Source organism: Cygnus olor, chromosome 23, assembly GCF_009769625.2.
Source record: "Cygnus olor isolate bCygOlo1 chromosome 23, bCygOlo1.pri.v2, whole genome shotgun sequence".
In the NCBI taxonomy this organism is placed as follows: Eukaryota; Metazoa; Chordata; class Aves; order Anseriformes; family Anatidae; genus Cygnus; species Cygnus olor.
Genome location: NC_049191.1, coordinates 3,055,983 through 3,083,409, shown reverse-complemented (window position 1 = coordinate 3,083,409; position 27,427 = coordinate 3,055,983). Strand labels below are relative to the sequence as shown.

General features: G+C 49.4%; 2 protein-coding genes across 7 annotated transcripts; one reads left to right on the top strand and one right to left on the bottom strand.

The window, feature by feature from the left end:
* Positions 1-124: 124 nt before the first annotated feature.
* On the top strand, positions 125-7,465 carry MEAF6 (MYST/Esa1 associated factor 6). Of its 6 annotated transcripts, none has more exons than XR_005814333.1 (8): positions 125-290; positions 442-557; positions 646-733; positions 1,117-1,162; positions 2,023-2,212; positions 5,437-5,494; positions 6,128-6,161; positions 6,639-7,465. XR_005814333.1 is itself a non-coding variant. In XM_040534704.1 (8 exons), the coding sequence occupies exons 1-8, from the start codon at positions 195-197 to the stop codon at positions 6,645-6,647; spliced, it is 609 nt and encodes a 202-aa protein (XP_040390638.1). In that variant the 5' UTR covers positions 125-194; the 3' UTR covers positions 6,648-7,465. The 6 variants fall into 6 exon arrangements, 4 of the variants coding, with proteins under 4 accessions (XP_040390638.1, XP_040390639.1, XP_040390641.1 ...); XR_005814334.1 differs by lacking the exon at positions 6,639-7,465 and adding an exon at positions 3,799-3,938; XM_040534704.1 differs by lacking the exon at positions 5,437-5,494 and adding an exon at positions 5,304-5,333.
* A 9,333-nt stretch (positions 7,466-16,798) lies between these two features.
* Positions 16,799-27,148, bottom strand: ZC3H12A (zinc finger CCCH-type containing 12A). The gene is made up of 6 exons (XM_040534912.1): positions 26,981-27,148; positions 26,226-26,819; positions 21,549-21,688; positions 20,524-20,758; positions 19,880-19,986; positions 16,799-19,778 (listed from the first exon to the last, which is right to left on the bottom strand). The coding sequence occupies exons 2-6, from the start codon at positions 26,774-26,776 to the stop codon at positions 18,778-18,780; spliced, it is 2,034 nt and encodes a 677-aa protein (XP_040390846.1). The 5' UTR covers positions 26,777-26,819; positions 26,981-27,148; the 3' UTR covers positions 16,799-18,777.
* Between the last annotated feature and the right edge of the window lie 279 nt (positions 27,149-27,427).

The window sequence follows — 27,427 nt, the reverse complement described above, 5'->3', positions numbered from 1 at the left end:
CGGCCCCGCTTTTTCCCGTTGCGAGCAGCGGGCGGGGACCGAAACCGGCACCGGGGGCGGACCCGGGGCCGGGACTGGAGCAGGAACCGGGGCGGATCCGTGGCCTCGGCCGGGCTCAGCGCTGCCCCCGGCGGCACCACCGGGCACCGCAGCCTCCGTCCCCGCCGCCGCCCGCCCGCCCGCCTCAGGCCGCCATGGCCGCGCTGCACGCCAAGGCCGGCGGCCCCCCGCAGATCCCCGACACCCGGCGGGAGCTGGCCGAGCTGGTGAAGCGCAAGCAGGAGCTGGCGGTGAGGCGGCGGGGACGGCTCCCGGGCCGGGAGGGGACCGGGGGGCACCGGGCCGGGCAGGGCCGGGCCTAGGCCGCGGGGCTGGAGGCGGGCGGCGGGGCCTAGGCCGCGGGGGCCGGTCCCGCTCCATGCCCCGCGCTGTGCCCGGCAGGAGACGCTGGCCAACCTGGAGCGGCAGATCTACGCCTTCGAGGGCAGCTACCTGGAGGACACGCAGATGTACGGCAACATCATCCGCGGCTGGGACCGCTACCTCACCAACCAGAAGTGAGTCCCGGCCCGGCCTCTGCCCCGGCCCCGGCCCCGGCCCGCCCCGCCGGGCCCCCCCCGCGATGCTGGTTTTCTCCGTTTTTAGGAACTCCAACAGCAAAAACGACCGGAGGAACCGCAAGTTCAAGGAGGCCGAGAGGCTCTTCAGCAAGTCCTCGGTCACCTCGGCGGCGGTGAGTGTTGGTCCTGGCAGGTCCCGCGGTGCTCACCGCTGCGAGACCACCTTTCTGTATAATATCCTCTACCTTCCCTACCTCCCCGTCCCAAGCATCTTCATTCCCACCTTGCAGTCTCTTTCAGAAACCCTTTTCCTAGCACCTGGAGAGGTGAAAGGTAACCACAGCCAACAACCACCCATGCTGTGCACTTGTTGCCGTTCTCATCTTCTTTTTGCCCTAACTCCTTCCTGCTCTGCCGTGCTGGTGCTTGGTTGCAAGTTCTCTGAGGCAAAGACCTGATGCGTCTTTCTCTGTGAGGCAGTTTGCCGCGCTTTTTGAGCGTGTGACAAGTGGAGAGTGAGTTACTGCTGTCATTAACGTCCCTTTCAATTTTCTAGGCGGTCAGTGCATTAGCTGGAGTTCAAGACCAGCTCATTGAGAAGCGTAAGTCACCTCTTCATTTCTCTCTGAACTGGCAGAATTGGAAAGCGCTCGGGTTCTCACTGCAACTGAGCTTTGTCTTCGGTTCTCTGGATTCCCGCCCTACTCACTGCCCCCCTGGAGCTCTCCCCGTCAGGGGTCTGACGCTGGTCCGCCCAGGCCAGCTCCTGAGTGTTCAAATTCAAGTAAATTCAACAGTGACACTGTAAGAAACAGGAGTAAAGTTGAGCTCAATTTGTTGCGTGAACTTTTATGTTTTGTGAGAGTTTGCTGTGCATAAAATATATTTATATGGATTTGGTGCTCTTTGGAGAAAAAGGCTAGAAGAACTGAAGCAATCCATTTCTGTTTGTGTGTCTTTCAGTCAGTTGCAAGTGATTTTAGGAGGAGCTGGGAGCTCCACTTTCGGAAACTACTTGTGAGCTCTCAATGTTTAGACCTTTCCTCCTGAGTTAGACTTGCTGCCACTGTAACTTATGTGTTACGTGCTGATGAAGAAGCAGTGCTGCATTTCCAGTGCTTGGTACTAGAAATTTTAATTTTCATACTTCTTCCCCTAATTTTTTGAGGATATTTGCCACTTACGATTAGTTTGATTTTTTTTTTTTTTAATATTTATGTAATTAATAGCAAATCAGATGCAATTCTAGCATGCTTCAGTCACTGGCGAGGTAGCTTGTTGTACTTTAGAACGATTTTTCAGGTTCTCTTATTTATCTCCTGGTCTAAGGCTCAGTATACCTCTGCTGCCTTCTGTATTGTTGCTGGGTGTTTGACTTCTGCGCAGGGCTGCACGGGAGCAGCCTGGGATGTGAGCTGTGGGGAGGTAACCACTGGGCTCTTCTGTGTTTGTCCCACTCTAGGGGAGCCAGGCAGTGGGACAGAGAGTGACACTTCTCCAGACTTTCACAATCAGGAGAATGAGCCCAGCCAGGAAGATGCTGAAGAGCTGGATGGATCCGTGCAGGGGGTGAAACCCCAGAAAGCTGCTTCCTCCACTTCTGGGAGCCACCATAGCAGCCACAAAAAACGGAAGAACAAAAATCGACACAGGTTAGTGATACCAGCAGCCTTCTAGGAATGCCTTGTGAATGGCTAGCTGTTGTTGAATAGACTTTAATATGTGAAAGGAACTAGTAACTTGTTAGAATAATGAACAGCTCGGGTCATTTGTTTTGGTAATTCCACTTGTTTTTAAGTTGTGTGCACCATGTAGTATTCATCAGGATCCCATTGCACCCATTGTGTCAAGGAGGAGAACATGCTGAGGTAGCTACACAAGCAGTCAGCACAGGGTACTAATTGCAGCTCTGGTACAGCTCTGCTTTTGACAAGGCCTTATCAATTCTTTTCTCTGTCAAGGAGAGTAAAGCTTTCTTCCCTCCACTAGAGGAAGATTACATTGTGGCTTCCTGTGTGTGCTTCTTGATTTCTCTAGAACCGAGGAAGATAGGAATGTCAGTGCTTTCTTTGGAGAAGGAGGATGGAAAAAACAACAAAATGTTTTGGGGGTTGTGGACACTCTGAGTATCTTTGCCACGATTTCCACTCCAAACCTTTCCTGTTGTCATGTCCCAAGCTGAGAGTTTTTGATTATGACATGCACGAGTTGCTTTCTCAACCTTTTTTAACCTCAGAGTGTTACTAAACTGGCCTGAAATTCATGCGAAACACAGTTGCTGAACTCTGTATGGTTGAATTTAGATGACCGATTCTGGCCTTTACGGCATGATGCAGCATAGGCTGAGGGCTCAGAAATCAGAAATAATCTAACTGCTTTATAGTGATGCTCTCCCAGGGCCAACATACCCTGCTTCTTACCGTGCCTCAGAACCCCCTTGGTATAGCCCAAGGATTTCTGTGGAGTGCAATAGTGCTGTGCCCTCGGGGGAGAAAGTCTGTGGAAATCCATGTTTTTGGAAAGAAAGAGACAAGAGACGTAACTGCAGAGCTACACTTCTCTGGAAATGATTGCAGGAACTGATATCTAAAGATTATTGGAAGCAAAGAAGCTTTAAATAATTAAGTAAAGGAGTTTTTAAAAAATTAAGTGTTGCTACCTTTGAGCTTGCTCGCATTGTGTGTGGATGGATTTCCCTCTTTGAGGGACCTTCCCATACAATTGCAAGAGAAATGTTTTAAAGAAAAGTGGTAAAGATTCCCAAGGATTGCTGGGGGAAGGTTGGTCTGCGAGATATGGAGGTAGGTGTAGTGCTTGAATACTGTTTAACTACTACTTCTTCATTAGGTTTTGAGTCATTAGCATGTCTTTAATTCTTAGATCAGGATTCTCCTCCTACAGCAGTCTGAGTCAGGCAAACATCCTCAAGTATTGGATGTCCTCTTTGGTTCCTTATGAGCTAGGAATCAAAAGCAGTTCAGAGGTCTTTTTTTTGCCTGTAGATAATTGGAAAGAAGGTCAGCAGTAACACAAGAAACTACGTTTATAAACCAGTTCAGAGAAACAACCTGTAGAACTGAAGTACAGCATAAGAAAATTGCTATTTCAAACAAATTTTATGATTATATTCTGCACTTATATGGACAACAAACCAATCCACTGCAGATACAGTGGGGTCCAGTACAAATGCCGTAAATAATATAAATTCTTTTGCTCCATTACATAACCCAAACTTTAGTGCCAAGAGTTAGGAAGAAACTGCCCTACTGAAAGGTTGTGTTGCTTTGGGGTTTCTTCTGCATTCCTTCCACTGAAGCAGCTCGTACTGGCTACTGTCGGAGACAGAATATTGGACATGAGGAGCCCTGGTCTGATCTGGTATGGCACTTCTTATCATCCTAAGAGATACATCAGTCACATCTAAATTACAGAAGGGTTTTTGCAATTAGTAATTGACTATTCTGTGATGCTTAGCATGGCCAGATAATGAAGATAATTCAATTTGTCTGTAGCACAAACTCTGTTAAACTTGTGATTGCTGTTAATGACTATCCCCTAAATTTCAGCAGAAGAGACCAAACAATTTTCAAGTATATCTAGGTTTTAACAAAACAAAAACCAGTCCCAACCTTTTTATGGCAGATCTTGTTCAGAAGCTCTTTCATTTGCCAGCATACATTTGAGTTCTGCTCACCTGTTCCTGAAGAATTGGCCGGTGCTGGGAACAGACACCCTGGAGGTGCACTGACTCCACTTGCATAGCTTAGGTTTTTCTAATTTAATTGCCATCAAGAGCAGTAGGGAAAGCTGGATTCAGATTGGGCAGAACTCCTGTGAATAGGCGGTTAAATTTCTAACAGTTAAAAGAGGGAATCAGATGGAAGTGTTGCTGTTGAAGCTGTCCTCTCTTCCCTCAGACCACAAAAAGGCCAAGATGATTATTTTCTGCATTCAGCAATTTTCCTGGCTACAAAGTGTTTCAGGAGAAAACAATACTGCAACCTCGTAGAAATTTGATGCTGAGAAGCTTCTAAGTTACAGATGAGTTGATGATGAGTCCTCTCTGACCGATACAGCTATTAGCTCTGGGACAGAACTGCTTTTAGAGATAGTGCTGTGGTGTCAGGGTGAATGCTGAGACAAGGGGTGGGAATGTAACCAAACTGTAATTAGATTCGGCCAATTCTCCGTGTTACCGTTTTAGCTCTCTAAAGGAAGTGAGTGTAAGAGGATGTGTGTGTGTGTGTGTGCATTTTGAGAACATTTGAATGCATAGCTGGACACATAATTTTATGGTTGTCGCCACCTCTCTGCCTGAACAAGCTTTGCTTTGCTTAGTAATCTAGACAAAGCCACTGCTTTCTGACCACCCATTTGTTTGTTTTTGCAAGCAAATCAGTTTTTTTCTTTGCCTGTGAGCTAGCGCGCACTCTTAAGTACCTGATAGTTTCCTTTTTCAGCACTTAATATTCCCTCCATAAAACTACTCTGCCTCTGTTTTAACACCTCTTTTTCCCAGAAATCCAATTGGGGAGGGGGACTCTGGATTGTCAAATCTGGAGTGCTTTTTGTGCCCAATTCTGTTTAAGATATCTTAAGAACTTTATGGCATTTGAACACTGGCTTTATTTTTTTCTTTATTTTTTTTTAGTAATCTCGCTAGGGTGGCTAATCAACTAATTTATTTAATTCATTAGTATATTAATTTCTATTGCTTTCTTCCTTTCAAATGCTGCCCCTCAGCCCGTCTGGCATGTTTGATTATGACTTTGAGTAAGTTTGACTTGAATTAGTACTTGTGCTGTGTTGTTAGTGTGTAGACACCAATGTGCCTTTTGAGACCTTTCTAACCCATAGTTTATCTGTTTAATTGTAGGTATGTATATTAGGTTAGGCTGGGAAGTTTTTTTTAAAAACAGAAAAGCGTGATGGAGGTAACATTTTATTTAATAACTTCAGCAAAATTAAATTAACTTCACTCTTCTTTACCTCTCTATTTCATTTTTAAATAGATAAACTTTTTAACTTTAAAACTTAGTTTAAAAACTGATTCTTCTGGCTTTGCTTCTTAAGGAGTTTAGTGTAGACTTGGATATTTCTTTCTGGAAAATGTAATAAACTCAGTACCTTTGACTCGTGTAATTCCTGTCATCTTAAACTCCTATCTCTATTCAAAGTAAATAACCATTACCACTATGTCTGAGTAATTACCTATGGCATAGTTACACATCTAACAAATTAACATAGAGCATGCGTATTTAACCTTATTTCTTTATGCTGCGTAACTTCCCTGTGACTTTTTATTATGAACCTTTATTAACTCTTTTTTTGAATGGAACGGATTATGCATTTTGGCAAAGAATAAAGAATCCACTCTCCCTCTCTTTGCTGCTCTTTTGTCCAGTAATATTGGGACAGTGATTTGGCTCAGCCGAATTGAGAATGTGGATTGAATTAACCAAATAGTCTTTGTTGTAGCCTGTGCCATATGCAGTAGCTGGTTCTTTGAACTCTAGTGTTTGTTTAATGTATTGAAATGGACATTTCTCTTATCTTTCCAACCACAGGATTGATCTCAAGTTAAACAAAAAGCCAAGAGCCGTAAGTATCAGTGCTCTGTCATTGTTTTCATTGCTCATCCATAGACTTGAGTGGCTGACTGATCCCTAATCGTAAAAAGCCTCCTTCTGCTGTAATTTAGGATGTTGTTTTTCTTATTATGAAGTAATCGTTGTCTTGTGGATTTAACAATAAATAAGTCCAGGCAGGCTTGTTATGAAGCTAGGTCACAATCAAGTCACATGCACCTCTTATGAAAACGGCTGGTTTGCGTCCTTCTGTCTTGTCATGAAGTGCAATATTAAAAGCACCTGGTTTTGGTTGATGCGTTCTTGAACCAAGGTTTTGAAGGGTCCTTTCTTTTAAATGTTCAGCTACAAGAAAAAATAAATCATCTCTTTTCTGTTTTGCCTTCAGCTAATGGTATGTAGAAATGAGAGGAAACTAAGAATCCCAGCTCTGCAAGCAGAGTTGGAAGTAGAAAGGTCTTAATGTGCCCGTCTTTTCCTTTCTCTGCAGGACTACTAGACTCATCAGTGATGAAGCCTCTGGGATTTAGGTCTACATGAATCCCCACCAAGAAAAATGCCAGTCAACTGAATGAGCACGATGGCAGCTCTTTGGCCAAGTGTATGCAGAAGGGAGTGGTTCACTCTAAAGAACTCAGATTGGGGGAGAAAGTCTTGGACCATGTACTTTGCATCATTTTTAAATCACCTGACTTACAGGAAGACAAAGGTGTAGTAGTAGTAGTCTTGAATTCCTGACTATTCTGTGCTTCCAGCTCAGTTGGGAACTTCCTACAATTGGCTGATCTTGCTGCTGCCACCCCTGTCATCTGTAAAACCATGGAGAGGCATTTTCTTTTCTGCTGGAATTGGGGTATGATTCAGTTTGTCCCATCCATGTTGTAAGACTTAGATTACTTTTTGTTACTGATACTTAGCTTCATGGTTTTTTTTGTTGTTTATATTTTGTTTTGTTTTTTTTTGGTTGTAGGTGGGAGGTTTTTTTGGTTGTTTTTGTTTTGTTTTCAACCAAAGTGTGTAGTTAACAAATTGGCTTTTGGTTTGTTTGTTGTAATCCATGTAGAGAGGAAGGTACTTCATTTTGTGGAACATCTCAGTTTGATTCTTACACAAGCAGAGAACAAGGTGGCTAACCATTTTCTCTAACTTTTATTTTGAACACCATCCCCTAACGTTTACACACTGCTTTTAGATGCAGGGAAGGCAGGAGCTCAAAGCCAACTTGCTGTGTGCTGTCTTTGAGGTTGGGTGGATTCTCTTTTTAATACAAACTTCTGTCATTTGTACATATACAATAAAAGTTACATTTGTCTCTCTTCTCATCTTTTGTTCAGTCAAAATTTTGACTGCTAGTGCTTTTTATGCTCCATCTGATCGTGAGGACTTTGCTGGAGTTCTTCCATTTTCACATAGTAGCTGTTCCTTGTCTCATGACCCTCTGGAGGTATCCCTTGTACTGTCCTGTCAGGATTGCTGCTTATCTGTGGGGAAGTTGGGATGTAATGGCTTAATGGGAGAGCAGCAAAGCTGTCCTACTTTTCTGTGTTTTAAGTTGTTCCTCTTAAGAAGTTATATACAGGGGGATGGAAGATGTGGAAATGCCATAAACTCCTAAAAGGCCTTACTTTTCTATAGTTACAGGAGAAAGATGACTTGTCTGATGGTTTCTGACTACTTGGCCTTGGTACAAAAAACACTTTTCTCACACTGATACTGCTGTTCCAAAGCAAGGCTTATAAGAGGGCCTGAACTCAAGAGGGTCCTTGCTCCACCTCTTTGACCTCAAGGAAAGCTGTTTTTGGCCAAAACATTTCCCTGCAGAGAAACAGCAAAAGGGCTCACGTACCTTGGACACCTAGATGTACGAGCACTTTATACGGCAAACTGTCAATCAGCTCTGCTTTCCCTGGGGTACCTATCGGTGCTGCAGGGACGAGGTGAAAACGCAACCTTTCCAGCCTCCCAGCAGTGTTTGTCCCTAAAAGAAGGGGACAGCCACTGCTCATTAGGACAGGCTCTAATGCTAGGAGCCCTGAGGAGCGAGCAAGGCTAGAAGGCTACATGGGAAACACTGTTTGTAGTTAAAGGAACCCAGATCTGCTGATTGGCAGCTCTTCCCTCCCGTGTCCTGCTGATGGGCAGCAGCTCTTTGGCTGCCACAAGAGGTGAGATTAAAAGGCTGCGGTGCCCACTGGGTCTATTCCAGCAGAGGGAGCAGATTTGCTTGTCCCAGAGCGAGAACTGCTTGTGACAGCTCTGCAGCTGTGGTGCCAATGTAACAGGTGCTCTGATCATGTCTGGGGACATGAGCACTGTCACCTACAAAGTGGTGTGAGACAGAGCCTGAAGTCTGACTCTGGCAGTTGTGCCTAAACCTTTTTTATTTCCTGTCTTTTTTTCTTCTTAAACAGCCTGGGGGACTAAAGATTCCCGAGATAGCCAGTGACTTGCCTTGAAATTGGAGTCAGAGAGCTGCACAAGCTCTTACCTGAATGCTAATGAAAGCTGAAAATAGTTAAATGAAGTCTCAAGTCCTTTGCTTGCTGAAGATGAATCCTGAACAGAGTAAATGCAGGGTGGCTGAACAGCAGCTGTCCTCATAGTGACTGGAGGCAGAGCAGGAGAAACGCTAAGCCCCTGCACAGCCTCATCACCAAGAGGATTAGGCAGGCATTTGTCGATCCCAAGCAAGCAGCCGAGAGGCTACAAACAGGCAGGAGGAGCAGCAGCCTCCATGGCCATGTCCGGCTTGCTTGCCAGGCACGGCTGAGCTCTCCCCCGCAGCCTCCTGTCTGCAGCACCGTGCTGGGCTGGGCTGCTTTGCCAGGTAAGTGGGCAGAGCCAAGGGGGAGCAGGACCCCCCAGGTGCTCACCCTTCTTTTTGTGAGCCTGGCACTGGGCGAGCAGAGCCTGGTGCCGACACATAGCACTGCAGCCACCATGTGTCCCGTCGGTGCCTGGTGCGTGGCAGGTGAGCGAGGCAGCAGCTCCCAGGGCTGCAGCACGTCACCTCTCCACCTCCGGGTCCACAGGGTCCCCATGGGGAAGCGGCGCAGCCCGTCAGTGCTGTGGTGGAGGCCGCTCCTGTGCACTGGGTGCCGGTGGCTCCTGTCGCTCTCCAGGATGGCTCTCGAGGGGCTGCGGCAGCTCTGGAGGCTGGCGTGGGTCAGTACCGTGGGGCTCCTCCTTCCCTAAGGGCTTTCCATGCATGTGTGGGCTCCAAACATGCCATGGGACCAGGGTGCAGGGTGGGGGTCCATCCTGTGGGATGAAAGCACCTGTTTGTGTTGGGGGGGGGGGGGGGCTGTGGTTTTGGTGCTGCTGAGGTCACTGCCCTATTCAGCCGCATCGCTGTGGGACTCGGACCCTGATCCCTGGGGCAGGAGGTGCCAGTTCTCAGCACTGTATGGTTTATAGCCCTGGGGATGTGGGGCCTTTGCTCCCTGCTCCAGGATCTGCCCCGCCAGAGGTGGGTTTGAACCCGCTGCCCTCTCCCTCCAGTACCTGCTGATCTGCTACAAGAGCTGCTGGGACTTTGCTTTCCAGTTCACCGAGGAGGTAAATCCCCAGACGTGCCCCAATACTTGCAGGGCCTCTTCTGGGTGCTGCGGTGAGACATCAGACTTCTGGTGCCATGGTCTGCCGGGCGGCTCTCTGGTGGTGGCAGTGGGGTTGTAGGTCCCTGGGGGCCATGGCACAATGGGGTTCCTCACTCGGGGTCAGTGCTGAAGGCTGTGGGGCTCAGCTGCCCACAGCTGTGTCACTCCCTGCTGTCCATGGCGGCTTTCAGCTCAGCTCAGTGCTGCTGCTGAGGCTGGAAAACAGCGGCGAGGGGAGCGAGGAGGAGGAGGAGGAAGAGGAGGAGGTGGACAGGGCCTCTGCTGCTGCTGCGCTGGAGCCCAGGGAGGCAGGTGGGTCCCTGGGGGCTGTGACCAGGGTGGGCAGGAGGGTCCCTGGTGCTGGATCAGGCACGGTGGGCGCTGGTGGAGCAAAGCTGTGGTGCCAGGGCAGTGGTGGAGCTGCAGCGGCTGCGTGAGGCCAGCGAGGCCGTGCTGGGGAGGCTGGAGGCGCTGGAGGCCGACGTCCGCTTCCTCTGCACCGAGCTGGGTGCCGAGAAACTGCTGTGGAGCAGCCGGTTCCTGGAGCTGCTGCGGGAGCAGCAAGGCCTACGGCAGCGGGTGAGTGCCCCCGGGGGGCAGGGGTCCCCTGGTCCCTGGGCACCCCCAGCCACTCGTGCCCTGTCCCAGCTGCAGGAGCGCCCGCTGCAATGGGATGGTGGGGACAGCCCCGAGCTGCCTGGAGACGTAGAGGAGCCAAACACCAGCAGGAGCAAGGGAGAGGGCCCAGCAGGTATGAGTGGGGACTCCGGGTCATGGAGACAGTGCTTGGGGAAGAACAAGGCCCCCACAACGTGGCTGCCACCCCAAGACATCCTCAGTGCCTGTGTGCTGCTCCCGGCTCCTGCACTGGTGGCTGGGCATCGCTGGGAGCCTGGCTCGGTGCTCCCACAGCGCCAGCTCACCCTTGTGCTCTGTTAAAGGACAGCAGTGGATGGAGCAGCCCTGACAGCCCGTCCCATGCCCAGGCAACTTTTTGGGACCGGCGGTCTGTGACAGGCAGGAGCTGTAAGTGCCGACGGGAGCTGGGTACCTCGGGGTCTGCTCAGCGCTGGGGACCCTGCCCAGGCACCCCAGCAGAGCCAGGACAGCGCCATCCCCTCAGGTTCCCGTGTCCCTGTACGCGCCCATGTCATCAGCCTCCATCCCACAACACGTGGTGCCAGCCGGGCCCTGCCCCGTCCTGCCCAGCCCTGCCTTGCCCTGCCCATTTAGCAGAACTGCAACCATTTCCCAAAAACATGGAAATGCCAGGAGGCTGCCCACACCTGGCATCGGGACGGTGCCTTGGGGACAGGATGGAGCCCTGACCACGTGCGGCTCCTGCCGTACCCACCACAGCCAGTACCAGAAAGGAAATGGGGGGCTGAGCTCCACCCCAGGCCACGCACTGCCTCCTGCTCTGCCCCAGGGCAGGTCCCCACCGTTCCCACAGCCAGGGCCGTCCACTGAATGTGACTGCAGCATGGGTGGGTGCTCCCTGGGGAGCTCAGCTTGGAGCATCTCCCTTATCTGTTGCAACTCATTGGAAGCATCCAGGAACAAGGAGAACAATCACCAAAAGCCCCCATCGGCGCCTTTCACAAGCTGAAGATGCTGGAGCAATAGAGGGATTGCAAAAGCCAAGCACTGCCCCGTTTACTTCCTCCTTGGACAAATCCATCGGCTCTGTCAGCATCCCCCGTGCATGTTGCAACCCAGCCGGGGCCCTGCTGGAAGGGACCCAGCGCCCAGGGAGGGGCCGAGGGGCTCAGCCCAGGGGTGGGACGAGCTTCTTGGGGTGAGATGAGCTGCTTGGGGTGGGACAGGACACTGCAGGGGCTCGATCCTGAGTGATGCTGAGCTGCACCAGTGCCAACCCACCTCCACCCCTTCCCAAATGCCAGACTTGGTCCCACAGCCCTGGAACCTCAGCCTGAAACAGGGGAGAGGAACCCCACTGCTCCCCCCCAGCCTCTATTCTGCCCCTACGAAATAAAGGCAGCAGCCTCCTGCTTTGTCTCCTTTGCTCAGCTTTTTGACTCCACCAGGCAAGGATGGGTCTCAGCACCACCCCAGCACCACGCAGCAAAGCCCCCGCTGCTGACGAGGGGTCCCTGCTCCAGGTGCCCCCCAAAGCACAGCACAGCCCGGCTCCAACACGTGGCGCCAGGTGCCAGGAGGGGACCCGCGTGTGCCGGCGCCGTGATTCACTCACGGAAGTGTTCAGGGCAAATTCATAGCTGTGCTCCTGTTGTTCAAAGGAGCATGTGGCAGCGGCGCTTCCTGCTGCCGAGATAATCCTGCCTGCTGAGAAGGCTATGCAAACCAGCCGCTCCTTGCCAGGAGATGGGCAAACTCCCTCCGTGGATGTTCCCACTGCTCACGCCGCATCTCCAGCCCCACGTGCTCAGCCCTTCCCGGCAAGCACAGCACCAGCTGCCACCATCAGCTACCTGCACCCTTGGCACTTAACAACCCCAACAATACCCAGATAAAGGGTATCTGGGATGGGCCAGAAAAAAAGAGGAAAAAAAAAAAGGAAAAAAAAAAAAAACCTTATCCGTTTACTCTCCAGCTGCTGCTTGCTATGGGCTGGAGTTTACCTGGCCCGAGCACAGAGCTCTGCCTTGGCTCCCCTCTGAAGGTCAGCCAGTGAGCGTGTGACCCTGCTTGTCTCCATCCCGCAGCCACGAGACCTGGCCTCCAGCACAGAGGCTTTTTCGGGAGTACTTCCATACTGCTTTTGGTGCCAGCACCAGGCAGATTTGTTTGCTGCTGCTCGTGAATTAACGCAGTGCTGTGCAGTGGCTGCCACGAGCCCGATCCTGCACCAGTCCCGGGGTTCTGGGAAGCCCAAGGGAACCATTGCACAGCCCCTCTGCAGCCCCTGCTCCCCCGGGACTGGTGGGGTGCAGGGGACAGCAGTGAGCAGGGCTCCTCCCGACGTGCCCATGCAGCGCCCCGCACCCAGGGCCCTGATGCAATGCACATAGCAGCAGCCTGACTCAGCCTGCGCTGACCTGGCTCCTGCACCCTCCTCAGGTGGGATGGCCCCACGCTTCTCAGAAGCACCAGAAGCAGTGGGGCCCCGCAAATGAGCCACGCCTGAGGCTCTGCTGCAGCACAATGCCAGCCCCAAAGCAGCCACCTCCACAGGGATCAACGCTGCAGCCACTGGAAGGACCTCTGGGCAAAGACCACGCATTTGCTTGGTCACTTCAGGCAGCTCCCCCAGGGCCAGCACCTGCAAATGTGGGTGCAGCAGACCCTGCCTCTCCCTCATCCTCTTTCTGAGCTAGAAAAGCAACAAAACATTGAGAAACAGTCAATTCTCAGGCACTGCCCCTTCTCTAGTGCTTCACCTCCCAGGTTACCAGTACGCACTGCAAAGAGGCACGAAATCATAGAGCTCCACCTGCCCAGAAACGTTATTGACCATCCTGCAGTTCCTGCAGCCACTCTGAGCACTTTAAGAAGCGCTGAAAGGAATCTGAAAGCCCCCTGGGATCCCACTGCACCGATGGGGAAACTGGGGCAGCACCGAGCGGCTTGGCCACAGCCCTGTGGTCAGCAGCAAGCCCCAGGACAGACATCTGCTTCCCCGGCTGGGTCATGGGCTGCTCCCAACCTGCTCATCGCGGGGTCTTTGTGCCAGGGCTGCTTCCACGGGTGCAGGAGCTCCCAGCACACGGGTCCCCAGCTCTTCCTTGGGGCCAAAGCAACACAAACACCGCAGGCAGAGCAGGCAAATGCATGGCACGTCGCCACCGATGGGGCTGTGCTGGAAATCCCCTGCCAGCTCCATGCGGAGAGCAGCTCCCTGCCTCTGCCACAGGCAGGAGCGCAACCAGCTGGCACCAGCCCTGCTCGCACAGCGCTCCCCCCCCAGCAGTCCTCGCAGCGCCTTCGCCGGCTGAGCAGGAGCTGGGAAACCTTTCCCCAGGGCCCCTGCACCATGCAAATCCTCCTGACCTATTGCTCAACCAGATGCTGAATTTACTCCAAAGCACTTGTGCAATGCGGGCCTTCAGGGGAGCGGGGGAGGCAGCCGGGGGGAAGCACGGGGCTGCTCCTCGCTGCTCATCTGAGGCTTCCCCGCAGGGGCCACATTGGCTGCTGCTTCCCTCCGCTGCTGCAGCCAGGGGCTGAGCTCTGCCTCCTGCTCTGGGCGGTTTGCTCTGGGAGCAGCAGGGATGGAGAAAGGATAGAGAAAGTGCTCCTGCTGCCCTGATGCAACTCCCTGAAGGGAACGTTTTTCACTTGCAAACCCCGGCCCTAAGGAGCGCAGGGATATTCAGGGCTCAGACCCCAAGGCATCGAGGAGCACGAGGCGCAGTGAGAAACGTGCAGCCAGAGGGGTGAGCCCTGGCAGGTACCTGCACATGCAGCATCCCCAGCACCCAGCAGCCTCCCAGCCTTGCTTCCCTTCCCTCTCGCAGCACCCAGACCCTCCCCAGCTGGTTGCTGCAAGGCTGGGGAGCTGCTTCCTGCATCACTTTCCCCCTCTGCCCTTGTGCTGTAAATGCTTCCTTGTGACACAGCCTGCCCCAGACGGGCAGGATCATCACACACGAGGGTGCAGCCCCTTTCCCACGGCCCAGGCTGGAGTCTTAGGTCAGATTCCTGCCTCTGAAGACGCCTTAAAATGTTAGAGCTGAGACAGCCACATCCTGGAAATCCCCCGGTGGGAGGGAGCCAGGCGGGTTCAGGGGGAAGTTCAGCAAGAAGGGCCCAGGGCAGCTGGCGCAGGGGTGAGGAGAGCAGAGCCTCCGAGACCACGCTGGGTCCCCTGCACATGGGAAGGCAAGGCAGGAATGCAGCAGTCTCTGCCCTGACCTTTGCCACAGCACAGCTCTTTTTTTTTTTTTTAAGAGTACTCTAAAGAAGAAAGGGAAAGTTGAGTTATCCTGCAGCACCGACTTCCAAATGAGGGCTCTTCCCCTTCCTTTCATCGCACAGTGGAAGCAAAGCTTTGACTTTGCTATTCAACTACCTTTGCACCTATTTCTAATACAACGTGGAAGGCAAAGAGATGGCTCTCTCTACCCCCAAAGCGTATCAGCGAGCTCCTCTTCACAAGCACCCCCAGCTCAGCCTCCTCACTTTCACAAGGGGATTTCCCTACCCCGACCCCTCTCGTTGGCAGGGCCACCCTGCCCAAGTACAGAAAACTTTCAAGCAGGGTGCCTGTGTGTGACCTCACCTGCATGTGAGAGATCAGTAAGCCGATGAGAAGATTTAACGTATTTTAGACCAGGAAGCGGTGAGCCACAGGATGTCTTTGCAATTCCACAATAACAGCGGAGCCGAGGGCCAGCCACCCCCTGCGCAGGTAGGCAGGCGCCTGTAACTTGACGTGGACGATTGTGCAAGGAGAAAAAATACCCAAATACCCACCAGTGACAACTCTGACCAGCGTTCCCCGTGATTCATGACCATCTCAGCACCACAGTGAACATAACCACGGGCATGTCAAGCAGAAGCTGTACTTACGCTAAAGCAGGGGCAGGTTCACCTACACAGGAACCTCACGAGAGAATTCAGAAGAACAGTGGCTGGATTTCAGCTGGGTTTTCCAGGTGGCATTGCAACGTACACAGCAGCAGTTTGTGGGTATGGGTTTGATCAGTTTTGTGTTATGGAGAGATTTGGGAGGGTCAGTCCCTACGCCACCAGGACGACCTCTGCAATGGAAACGAGGTGTTAACATCACAGCTAAACCAAGCCTGCACCAGCTCTTCCCCTCCTGGTTACGGCAGTGGAACTGTTTCTGTAAAGATCCTTTTAGTTGTATCAGTTCCAGTTTAACAAATAAAAAAAGAATTTCCCCCACATGTACGCATCCCGAAGAACTAACATTTATTAGGATTTTACAGGAAGACCCAGCCCTGAAATCCTGTAACATTTTTCAGCTGTACAGATTTCATTCTGGGTTACAAGGAATGTCACTGCCAGGAACGCCTCTAGAGAGGAAGTAATTTAGGGGCAAGAATGTTTAACTGGCTGTCAGCTAACACCAAACACCTCACCTTATACCCAACAACTCATAGCAAATACAAACCCCACTGCAAAGAGGTCTTTACCCAGTTAAAAGGTCTGCTCCAATCTGACCCATCACTTAATTCCCCCTCGCCACGGCCCATCACGTGCACACAGAGCCACACAGGCTTACTTCACATGCAACATCCTTCCAAGGATTCCTCTGCAACAGATAATGACCTTTCAGATAATGAGGCTCAGACTTCAGATTTGAGTTTTGAAGCAAAACAATATTCCCAGGAGCACCTGCTCTTCTTGTTTTTGTTAACTAGAAATAGTCATTGCCCTGTATTAAATTAAGAGCACAAATTTGAATAAGGACCATAAAATTATTTGCCAAGTCAGATAAGAACATGCTGTACTACAATATAGCAGGTGGGAGGGGAAGATTCATCTCCTGAAATGCAAGCACTTCAGTTCTTACTGCTTTTCCTTCCCAGCTCATAACAAAGCTTTAGAGCAAAGTCTTGACACGTTACAATGAGCACACCATCACGCTCATATCTGGCACAGACGTGCTGCATAACCAGAGAAAATGTGCATTTGTTTCTGTACTTTAGAACTACTAAATTTTAGATTAACTAAAACTGATCCACAGCCCACACTTTCCTCCATAATAATCAGGAGTGTACTATGTGTTATCAACCGAGATACCCAACACTGCAGTTTTCATACTGCCAAGTCAGAGTCACATACCACCGCGTTGCTGCCTTAATCACACCTTAATTGCCAGTGCATCCCCTGTGCCGTGGGTTGACTCAGTAATGCCATAGTAAACAAATAATTGGACATGCTATTATCTACTACAGCAATTTGGAACAATTTTTTTTAACCTATCATACTGCATCAATTAAGCCTGTCAACATCCAGCCAGACTGCTGCTGCTGTTCACCTACGTGTGGAGATCTGAGACCGCCAGAGGATCCCCAGGGAGGCAGGATATCTTCTGACTTCCCTGGAAAGCAAGCTACATGTTGAATGGTCTTCCAAAAAGCCACCGGAGCCCAAATAATTCAACTCAGCAGTTTTTATTTATATAACACAAGTTCTTACTTTGCCACGGCTTTCACACGGCTGCCTCCATTCAGTACATAAACTATATACTGCGTAAGGATACAGAAAGTTCAGTAAAATGTCAACTTTTGAGTATAAATTGTTAGTCTTCTGATTGCAAGAGAAGCATATATCAGCATTCTGCCAGAAAAACAAAAACACTACGCCAAGTAACACAATGGCTGAGTCGAGAATAGTACTAATTAAAACCAGCATCAAGCAGCAAGTTGCTGACAATAACATTAAAAACCATTTTTCCTGTAATTTACAAATATGCAAAGTATCAGGTTACTTAAAATTAAGAAGCATTTTGCTTACTAACATGAAACATTACTAATTTGTAATGTATCATAATTAACCAGGTATACAGGTTTCTGTGTCCCTGTGGTTTTTATGGCACATGGTGCCAGTTTGGGTAGGTCACTCCTTAGACAGAGGGAAGAACAGTAATACACAAAACCATTCCTCAGGAGTTCTCAGCAATAGCTGTATTCCACTCTCCCCTTCATAACTTGCCACTCAACAACCTTGGTTTAACCACAAGATGGACATTAAAAAAACAAAACAAAACACAGATACAATGTGTATCAACAAATCAACTGCTTCTGGCCCTGCAGTGCAAGAAACCTCTTTGCACTCTAAGCACAATGAAATTCCAGGACCAGAACCAATTACTACAGCAATTGTTTTTGCATATTTAAAATCTGTTACAGTATCTACAGTAAAAAAAAACCATCTTACAGAGTAACAGGGAACAAAAGGGGAACAGTCTTACCAAGTAAGTCTCATTCTACATTTCTGGATGCTGTTACAGTTTGACAAAGCTTAAGGGGACAGCAAAATAGTGAGAAGGAAGATGAAGCAACAGCTTTACAGAGAAGAATATTAAGGAATCCTCAGGAACAGTATTGGCAGCAGTCCAGACATGACTACAGCTGTTTTACTGAATGCTCAAAACTATTGCTGTCTCAAGACAAAAGGCACAGTATCATAAATCCTCTTTGTCAGTGTTACACAGAGAAAAGCCAAAGACAGGACACCAGGCAAGGTCAATGTTTTAGAGCAGCATCAACAGCGTGGTCAGCCACACGTTTTGACTAATGCCTTTTCCAGCAAATGCCAAACACAACTCACATGCAGCTTTGGAGCAGTGTCAGGTGTTTCATCCTGAGAAAGGAAGGATTATACTCCTAGCTCCTCTTATTTCTGGGAGCTGAGCAGCTTGCTGAGCACTTGTGGTACAGACCATAGAATTACCTTGTCTCAGGAAGGTAAGCTTAAGTGGGAGGGGCATGGAAAGTATTAAAGAATTGCACCAATAAAGCCAAATTAAAGTCAGCTAAACCTAGCTTCATACTAGATTTATAACCCAACATTTTCCACAGATCTGCATAGTACAGTTTAGTAAAGATGCTCAGTAAAGGGCTAGGAACAGTCTTGACAATGCATTTCAGTTTTCACATAAAGTCTCACTCCACTACAGAGTGTGGTATCTCCTTATCTTTCACAGGCCCCACAAAGTCCTCCCTCTGCATGCCTGATCATACACTGAGCCATCTCAAAACTTGAGCTACCGGGAGGAGTAAAGCCATGCTCAGTTCTGAACCGCAGGAATTTAGGGTGTACCTGACTCACCATGTAACCCCCAGGGGAAAAACCCTGCTCCGAAACAGCAGCCCCTCCTCCTGCCCAGTACCCAGACTCTTCAGCATCATCTGGGGAGGACAGGGCCACAGACTGCTCTCACACCTTTAAGGGGCACACTGTCATGACTACACCAGAAATCACTGTGAGCATACCACATCTGGTATCCAGCCTCCAGCTGGAGCCTAGCACTTCCAAGGAACAAGGAGGAGCCCTCAAAAGGCATCTATGGCAGCTACAGGGTGCAAACACTGCCCTGCAAGCTTGGCATGCCAGCTGCCCTTGGCATCTGCCTCATATACCTGGATTCTGAGACTTGTATGTTAGTATCTCTGCAGCTAGCCTTTGGGGATCCAAAAGCAGAGGGAAACGGCTCATCACAGCATCGACTAAATGGGGATGAAATATGCCACACAGCTTGACGTGCACGTTGGCCCTCTCCTCTACAAACTGGTCAGACACCCACTGGCAGGAGTCCCCGTATGTTGGCCCCGGGGCTCTCTGCACTGACCGAGGATCTTGCACACTGGTAGATCTCACCTGAGGAGGAGGCATCTGGTATGGTTCAGACCAGTACTCACGAGAATGAGACGGAGGGGCGTTATACTCATTGGGCAGGCTGTACTGCCCTGCGTTAGTTGGGTGTACAGGTACTCCATAGCCTGAGAAAGAGTGAGGTGGCCCTGAGTGAGATATCTCAGGGTTATACTGCAAGAAGCTAGCACCAGAGGCAGAAGATTTATGGGAACCATGCTTATAAGGAACCAGACCATTTTGCTCTAAGCTGGAAGAGTGTGGGTAGACAGATCTCTGCCTACCGCAGGTGCAGACTGCCACCTGCTCAGCATGGGAGTGATCACAGTGACTGGTAGATCTGTAAGGCCACATGTCAGACATTTGGTTCTCCAGAGACCCAATGCCTGAGTCAAGATGCTCCTGAGAGATATAAGGCAGCGAGTCCATGTGAGGATGCTGGTACCTTTCAGAGGACCTATGGCTCCCACTGGTAGGGGGAACACTGCCTGACACACAGCCTTTGACCTGAAGTGGAACATCACCGGGCTTTGTTTTATGGGTCAAGCTTTTCCTCTCCGCAGAGACCTTCTGCAAAGAGCTTTTATCACTCTCTGCCTGGGAACTTCTTTTGCCCTTTTTCTCCTCCTTGACAGCACTGGTACTTCTGGTAGGAGACAGCCTTGCATTGGCTCGGAGTTCATCAGCTAACGAGCGCTGGGGTTGATTGATCCTTTCAGGGTGGTAGAATTTACACTTAATTCCGTAAGTGCATTTCTTCCCTGCAAGGAAAAGGCATAGCATGGAATGACAGCTGAATTTTACTAAACACAAATTATACTTGTACAGACACTGGTCTTCATGTTCAGAAGGCAGGTCTTACCATAAGGGCACTGCTGCTTCTTGTGTTCTGGCACCACAGGTTTCTTTCTCAGAAAGTTATCCAGGCTGGGGCCATGTCGTCCTAGGGGATCATCTGGAGGCATAAACCTAGGAAAAATAAATCTCAGTCAGGAACAGTTCACTTTCCTGGGTCAAGATTTCTTTTCTTGTAGAAATCTTCCATTTCACTGGATATTAAGAGCTATCTGAGCCCTAAAAATCTCTCATTTCACTGCAGAGACAACTCTAGTCACCTGCTAACCTCTGGCAAGAAGCACTTCTCTTCACAGAAGAGTCTTTGTGCTCTGCTGCTGACCAGAAGCAGTACTTGTAGCTGGGCCTGCTAATGATTGTGCTGTGAGGAAATCAAGCCCTTGAGCTTTCCCAGGAAGTCCTCTAGAGCACAGCTCCTAGCTGCAAACCACAAACAGCTCTGAAAGACTACTCCAATTCTTCACACCTTTGTACCTCACCACAGTTGGGTAGGAGTTCTTCCTGTCACTCCTCCTTCTACAAAAACATCTGTGGGACTGTTGTTTTCATTCTGCAGCCCCATTTTGCTCTTTTCATGTCTCCCTTGTTACTGCTTCCTAAAAACAAGTTGCATGCTCACATTTTTAAAGCAAAGGAAGATTAGGAACGTACTTGTCATTTACAAAGGAATACATCAGCAGACGCTCCTCGATGAATTTCTTCCACTCAGGACGCTCATTCTGCAGGTCCCGATAAGTATCGTTGGAAACCACAATGCCATCAGACTCGTGTGCCAGTTTCACAATGAACCGATCATCATAACAGACAATACGCTTGCCTCCAACCCGCCTGGAAGGAGTGAAGACCAGAATTTTCTTCTTTTCAAGGTCACGGAGAATGTACTGGTCTAGAACAAACAACAGTGAACACACTTACACAAATGTGCACAGCCCGAAGGCCCTCCCACAGATAAAGAAACAAACAACAAAATACGTGAAAATTAATTTAATCTCTCTGCAACCCAGCCTGTACTCTCATCTTTTTCCATACCAGCTGTTAGGTTCGTCAGAGGTGGATTCCCAGCCCCAGTGCCTATGTGGCACCTGAGAACACTCAGGTGCTAGAGGCCACTGGAATACAGTGAGTCCCATCCACCTAATCCTTTGCATACATTGCACTATTGATTTGCATTTAAGATGGGCAGGCTAGTATCTTTTACAGTGCCACACCACATGCATAGTAAGTTTCTTTTGAGTCAATTCACTCAGAAATCTCTGCTGTTTGTAAATTCAGAGTAAACTCCCCTCAATTTGAAAAAAAACGACCACACTGTCGAGGTTTTACTTTTCGCCTGTAGAAACTGTACAGCCTACAGTGTCGTGTCAAACACGTTAGTCAAATATATAGCATGAAGGCGTGTCCCTGAAAGGAGAATAATTCAATAATTATGAAAGAAGTTAAGCTGAGTAGTATTACATTCTTTGTTCTCTGAATTATTCCAACTGATCCAAGCAAGAACTTGCTTAGGGGAGAATTTAATGACTTTAAATCTCGCTGGCCAGCATTGCTTATTGGATCTCCTGCTACTCAGATCTTCCATTCATAAGTTAATTACTAACTAGCCAGAACTTTGCAAGCTCATTAAGCAACAGAGCAGTAAGCCTGAAAAGCTGCTTTTGGTTTTCATATTTCCACACCTGTTATAAGTACATCTGGTCGTGGCTGCTCCTTCCTCCAAGACGGCACAAAGACTGTGATATCCTTGTGGCCCCTGTCCCAGAACCACTGCACAGCCAGCAGGATACCTCTGCAGGAGAACACTTCTTTATTCCCATGGCTGCATTAAAGAAAAAAATGAGGATTTCAATATTCGGGTTAGTACAGCTTAGTCAGGAAACACTAGACAAATGGATCCAGCAATTCAGACAACCTTAAATGAGTGTCAGAGTAGCAGACTCAGTATTTGTTGCTTATCTCAAATAGCAGCACCAAGATCTTCATTTTCACTATTGCTTCTAGCACCTCAGTATATGAATAAATAGCCAAATCCTCAATGGGAGAGACAAAGCAGCAGTAATTCAGTAATTGCTTCTTTGAAGCAGAGCCTTTTGCTTTAATTCTAGACCCTAGATCTTTATTTTTAGCCCTTAGCACAATGTGATCTTGAACTTCCTTTGTCCTTTTCTGCTAGCTACTGCCAGCGGCCAACCTCTGCCATGGCAAACTGCACCTTCACAAGGTGCTTTGCTTATGTTATTCTGCACCTCAAGGACATCAGCACCAAGGCAAGATGTTTCATTATATTATGGCCCAAAGAGTCAGCTATAAACATGCTATTTCCATGAAACAGCAATGCTTCCCTTAACACAATCAGTGCCGAATGTCGTTAACAGCACTTGGCAGCTAAGGAACAAAGTTTGACAACAGCGTCAGAAACTACCTACCAATATAAAAAACTGCTGCTTCATTATTCGTTCATATCAGTAAGTTTCCAGAACTTTGAAGAGGAAACTACCAGTCCTGTTCTATGAGTGCCAGTATTTACAGTGTTATCAGCTCTTCTGTTGATAATGGTTCTGGCAGCCTTTCAGTATTTCTGTTACAGCCTGATTTGTCATTCCGGGGATCTGAGAGGCTGCATTTTGGGATGACACTCTGACATGGGTTGTGCTGAAGATAACTGGTCTCACAGTTCAGCAAGATTTTCCCTATCTGGGCACTACTCCTTCCTCAAATCTTATTCTATCTACACTTGAATGAATTTTCAAATCCCAACACCATTTATCCTGCCAGTGAACAGATGTCAGCCTTGTGTGGAAGGTGACACTGCCTGATCTCAGTGGCCACCTGCGTGAGCAGCTGGGGAGCCAGCAGCAGAAGAGCCTCTATGCAACACAAGATGTAACAACAAGTTAGGGGCACTGGTGACAACTGTTCGTAAGCCTTCACTTCTGTAAGTGAAATTTCTTGCATAGTATTAAACAGGACAGATGCTTAGTTATACCTCTGGATGTTTATACAGACTTCCAGTATTCAAAGACTCGTTACAAACAGGGCCCATAGCTCTGGGGCATGGCAGGATCAGTGCTGAAGACTAAATCCTAGACAAGCACATGCTATTACAGAGGTCCATCAGCTCCATGACTGCCCAGTGCAGTATGTAGAGCAAAGCAGCAAGCACACTACAATCAGATATTGTCTGAATGCACATAGAGAGCCTCAAGGGAAATGTTTCAAGTGCAGAAGGGGAGAGGGAGAGAAAGATGAACATAAGTACTAGGGGAAAAGTTAAAACAGCATCACGTAGCAGAGTAAAGCAGGGTGTACACAGGCTTACAGCAGAGAAACTGTGCTATAATCAGAGGAGACACTGCCCTCAAATGTGGAAACTTAACAGCCAGCAGGTTACACTTACCCCTAAAGAGCACAAATGAAACCAATCAACTGTAAAAGAAAAGCTGAAGCACAGCTGTGTGAAAGGGCTGAAGCCTCTTCATGCAATGTCAGCAACGGAAAGACCACAGGGGACATCACCAGTAGTTCCTACCCCATACAACAAAGCACTACTGCTGAGCTCCACTCATGCCCAGCTCTCAAGAACACACCAACATCACTAGTTTTCAAAGGTGTTTAGCCTATACTAGTTTGCTGACAGGTTTGCATTTAAACTCCCCCACTTTCTGAAATGTCAAACCTCTTATGTCATCATGAAAATCACTTAAGACCAGTAGGTATCAAAGGGAATGAAAACAAAAGAGACTAGACACACAACACTATGCATTTGGATAAAAAGAGGGCTGTTATCCTATTAATGGATTAAAAACATGCAAGTATCTCCCAGGCCTACGAACGTACACTGTTGCTTCTTTGCTTTCAAGACAAAGGAATTATGGATCTAATAGATTATTTTCCAACTGTCATCACGTTGTGCTGTATTATATTTCAGCAAATACACAAGGCTTCTTAAATATAACCCAGATTTGTTTTGCATATGCAAAAAGCCACTTCCTAGGTGAATAAGTTTAGTGTTTTCCCCCACCCACCTCTACAGCAACCAAAGCCAGCAGTTTGTTTTCTAGAGGGCTTGGGAAGCCAAACCCGGCCAACACTGCATGCTCTACTTCCAAAACCCAGCAAGACGCCTTCTTCAGGGTCAAACTTCCTTCTAAGCTACTAACAGCTTACATCCCAGAGGCATGAAGAAGTGCTGTTACTGCTAGTACAACTGTGCCATTAGAAAAAAATTTACTTTTCCTTCTCCTGTCCTCACCCTTCTCTGAAGCTATTAAGAAAATTGAAAAGTTTTTTGAAGAGTTTTACCAAAAGAATTATTCTAGAAGAGCTAGGCATTTAACAACAGAACTAACACCTAATGAAAAGCGTTCAGTGCCTCTTTAAGAATCCCAAGTTACAGAAAGGCTGACATTAACAATCAGAAAACATTATCTAGAGCTGTTCCAATATCCGATTGTTTTTATTATAATTAGTTAACTTATAGAAAAAAATCTCTGCTTATTTCTTATTTATTGAGTCCCTGCTACCGCTCTAGAGTCTACAGAAGGTAACTAATTGGGCTGATCTGATTTGGCAGCAGCCAAGAAAAAATTCCCTTAGAAGGAAGTAAAAGCTAATTTCCACTATGATTTGCATATGTTTGTCAAGAGCTGTTCAGGGAGGCCGCTGTACACACTGCAAATGAATCAGCAGGGAACATCACACACCATCAATACAGGAAGTTTCAGAATGGAATTCCCCTTCTAGCAAATTGCTTAAAAAAGCCAGACTATGTTTCTCATGTCAAACTGTCCTATCGCCGCTGTTATTACCGCCCGGCCTGCCCTGAGTCACATTTGCTGTAATCTCTCCTGCACTTTATGGGGTAACTCTCATGGGTAAGAGCCTCCTCATTCAATAAATGAAACCATTTCTGTTGTTTAAGCCAAACTACTTAACCAAGGTAAACATCACCACAAGAATCATACTTATCAGCCCACATCTCTCAATAGGCCTTTTTTCTCAATTGACCACGCAGCTGCTGAGGTCAGTACTTTCCTGAAGACTCCAAAGTCAAATGTTTCACTCCCTGGCCCCAAACTACTGTCACCAGAACACACGGGAACTCACAGGATCTGTCAGCTGGTCACACAGACCGTCTCCTATCTTTTCTCAGTTCTATTTTGAGAACTGTCAGCCATGGCTGACAGGCTTAGGGAAAACCACACCTGCAATCAAGTCTGTGTTCAGCACTTTCACCTTACAAAAGGTCTCTGGAGTACACAACAGCTCTGTGCACCCATTTTTAATAAGTAAGCACGTGCACACAAACATACAAGACCTATAAAACTAAAGCAGTGAAAAAGCTCGTTTTTAACTGCGGAACCCAACTTCAAAACCTGGTACAAAAAGTAAACGGAACCCAGAACCCATCTGTGTACTGTGGGAAAGTTCAACATCAGGAGCTGGGGTGGTGGCAGATAACTCTCACTGACGGCGAACCAAAAGCCAAGGTGAAAGGAGAATCAACATGGACAAACCAATAAATAACCAGCACAAGGACTCCAGGTGCTCAATAAATATTAGGGTTTTTGTATCCCCAAGTTACTGTTCCAACCCAAGGGGCTCCATAGGCCTTCTTTGTTTGTAGTGCCTGACAGAACCTCTCTACCAACACCAGAATGCCAGAGACACCAAGGATGAGTTGCAGCACTGCCCTGATGTCAGTGTCACCAGTGGCAGAATTGCCCATTCCGGACATTTTTGCCAGATTGTCCCTTTGCAGACTCCTGCATTCTCTCTACTCTATAGAAATTCAATGAAAATACAGGACTGCCAATTTGGAGACTGGCCTTCAGCACAGGAGACGGCTCCATATTACAAAGCCTTCTCTAATTAACCTGTACTTATTTATTGAGCAACTTCCTGCTAGAGAAACTTATATAAAGCCATTAGGTAAGAGGACAACATATCTTCAGTTATTCTCCTCAGCAGCTAGAATACAGAAGGAAGCTTCTGTTTCCCCATGAGGTAACTAACATCTGTTGTCAGAATGGGCACCCTTTGACCACTGCTAAGTGCTGGCAGAGACCAGCAGGACAGACTGCATCTGCAAATGTGACATTCATCCTCCAGAGAGGACTACACACACTAGTGAGGTATCTCGGAAAATATTACCAGCCACCACCAAAACATCCAGTTGTAGTTTTTGTGAAAAATCCTGAGTTTTATCGGACTCTAAGCTCATAGATCTTGGCACACCTCACAGCTAGAGGGTCATAGAAAATCACCACCTTACAGGGCCACTTTAGGACAGCATTGAGGACAAGTAGCATCGATTTGTACCCACTATTGTCCCCACTTCAAAACCCCAAACACACCTCATTGCCACATTGCTTCCATCAATAACAATGGGCTTCAGGTTATCACTCTCCTTCTCCTCTGGAGTCGGCACGGGTGCAGGGGTCTTGTTGGCAGCTCCTCCCCGAGGGACCAGAGGAGCCTCCTTGGTCTCCTGCGGGGCCTCCATAGGGTCCCGCTCGGCCGGGCCATGCTTCACCAGCTCCCCAAGGACAGTGTTGGTGTCAGCATTGAGGCCAAGCTTCTGGAGGACAACGTAGATCTCCTCCGAGGAGTAGCCCAGCTTGCGGAAGAAGTCCACCTTCAGCTGCATCTCCAGGCTGTCAGGGGGCTCCTGCGTGGGGCTCCCCGCTGCCTCGGGAGGCTCTGCGCCCAGCATGGCGGGCTGGCCTCCCTCCTCACAACTCACAGCCCGGGCGGGCAGCTGGACGCCCAGGCTGAGGTACCCGCTCTCACACGGATCTCTGGAGCTCATCCTCTCATCCAGCCGAGAGACCTGCTGTCTGCCCACCGGGAACGCCTCACGCCAACCGGGGCAGCCCAGCAGGGAGGAGACGCTGCCTGCACTCATGCTTGCCCTCGGCTGCCTCCCGGCCTCCGCTCACCCCCGGGACCTGCGGGACAACAACGGCGGCGTTAGAGAATCCCGGCGGGCCTCGCCCCGGCCTCCCCCCCCCATCCCGGGCCTCCGTCCGGGGCTCCCTCCCCGAGGCCCCGAGCACCCGGCCCGGCCTCCCCGCGTGCTCTTCCCCGGCCCCGGCCCTTCTCCCCTTACCGGCCTCCCCCCTTCGGGCCTCCGCAGCGTCTCCATAAGGCCGGAGCGGGACCGGGCGGCGGCCGCCGCCGCTGCCTGCTGCTTTATACCGGGGCTCCCGGAGCGCTGCGCCAACGCGGAAGGGCAGAGCGGGCCGGGGCGGAGCGGAGGCCGCTTCCCGGTCCGCCCCGCGCCCCGCCCGGCCGCGGCCCCGGGGAGAGGCCGGGAGGCGGCGGGGCCAGGCCCGGCCCGGGCGTGCGGCCTCCCCTGGGGCCTCGCCAGCGGCCCCGCCGAGCCCCCGCGCCCCGCCGCCTGGTGGGGGAGGCCCGGCCCTATCCCCGCCGCTTTGCCCCGGCCCCTTCTGTTCCCTTTGGTCTCTTTCCAGCCCCCGCCGAGTGCCTCCTCGCGGAATGAACGCCGGTGGATGTAGAGACAGGTCCTTTTCTGCAAACACCTGGTTTTTATGCA